The following is a 1,360-nucleotide window of genomic DNA, read 5'->3' on the forward strand; positions in this document are numbered from 1 at the left end:
ACCAGCCCACCAGATGCAAGTACTCAGAGAGAGATCAGAGCCAAGACAGAAAGCGACTGGGAGGCCAGAGAGAAGAGAGCAGAGCAGGAAGAGAGAGGAGGAAACAGATTCAATCAGGGGGCTGCAGAAGGAAGTGCAGAAATTGGAGAGACCCGAGGCAGATTCTGAAGAGATTCTCAGAGGAACAGATAAGGACAGAGGGAGTGAGATAGAAGACGAAGTCATTACAGGGAGGGAGACACGAGAAGAGACGGAAGGGGGGAAGGAAGGGACAGACAGGGAGGAGGACAGGAGGGGAGTCAGAAGGAAGCTGTGCTGCGCAGGGGCCCCCACTCGCCCTCACTTACAACTTCTGCGCGTGGCTGATGCGATTATACAGCACGTTGATCTGCAGGGAGGCGGGAGGGAGATGCTGGGATGCGCCTCGCGCCCTGCCTGGTCCTGCCTGCCCAGCCCGGGCCTCCTCCACCCTGGGAGCTGGGTCTTACCTCGTATTTCTGCTGCTTCATCTTCTCCATCAGATCGAACTTCTCCGACTCCAGCTGGTGGATCCAGTCGGACAGCTCCTGGGCCTTGTCCCTGGCAGGGCCAAAGGGCTGTGAGAGACAGGGCCAGCCACGCCGCAGACCCAGGGGACAGTGAGGGACTGGGTCCCAGCGAGACTGAGGGGACTGCCTGAGGCCACACAGCCTCACACATTTGACCCGCTGTGTTAATATTTGAGGCCAAACATTCAAAACAACTTGACACAAAGGATCTTGAAGTCTGTGCTCACTTTCTGCGCCTCCCCTCCAAATAGAGGTTTGTCATCTCCTTGAGGGAGAAGGGTCTCATGGTGAAGATCACAGGTCTGGAGTCAGAGGGCCCTGGGTTCAAATCCCAGCCACGCCAGTCTCTGGTTAGTAGACTATGGCCCAGCACTTTCTCTTTGGATCTTAATTCTTTCTCTTAAAAATGGAGGAATATGCACACCCATGATTATCACGGCCTTGTTCACAATAGCAAAGAGTTGGAAACAACCTAAGTGCCCATCAACAAACGAATGGATCCAGAAGCTGTGGTATATTCACATAATGGAATACTATGCTGCATTGAAAAACAAAAAACTCATGAAATATTATACAAATGGGTGACCCTGGAGGACATTTATGCTGAGTGAAATATTTCAGTCAAAAGGACAAATACTAGGGGGGCTCTGGTGGCCTAGTGGCAAGAAGCTGTACTGCAATCCCAGAGGTACACGGTTCAAATCCATCAGATGCTCTGCCGGAGAAGGAAGGACAATTTCATCCTGTACCTGTCAGATCTGATTTGACGGTACATGCACAAAAATAATAAAATAAAAAAAAATAAAAAATAA

General features: G+C 51.0%; 1 protein-coding gene across 3 annotated transcripts in view; it reads right to left on the bottom strand.

The window, feature by feature from the left end:
* TNNT1 (troponin T type 1 (skeletal, slow)) overlaps nucleotides 1-1,360 on the bottom strand; it is a 13,811-nt gene that overhangs the window by 624 nt on the left and 11,827 nt on the right. For all 3 annotated transcript variants that reach the window (XM_006901831.1, XM_006901829.1, XM_006901830.1), the window contains 2 exons: nucleotides 489-579; nucleotides 348-388 (listed from right to left, as the gene is read on the bottom strand). In XM_006901831.1, the coding sequence (XP_006901893.1) occupies nucleotides 348-388; nucleotides 489-579 (132 nt within the window). The remainder of the gene's footprint in view (nucleotides 1-347; nucleotides 389-488; nucleotides 580-1,360) is intronic.

Source organism: Elephantulus edwardii, unplaced genomic scaffold (assembly GCF_000299155.1).
Source record: "Elephantulus edwardii isolate Elephantulus edwardi_28Jun2011 unplaced genomic scaffold, EleEdw1.0 scaffold00348, whole genome shotgun sequence".
Taxonomy (NCBI): domain Eukaryota; kingdom Metazoa; phylum Chordata; class Mammalia; order Macroscelidea; family Macroscelididae; genus Elephantulus; species Elephantulus edwardii.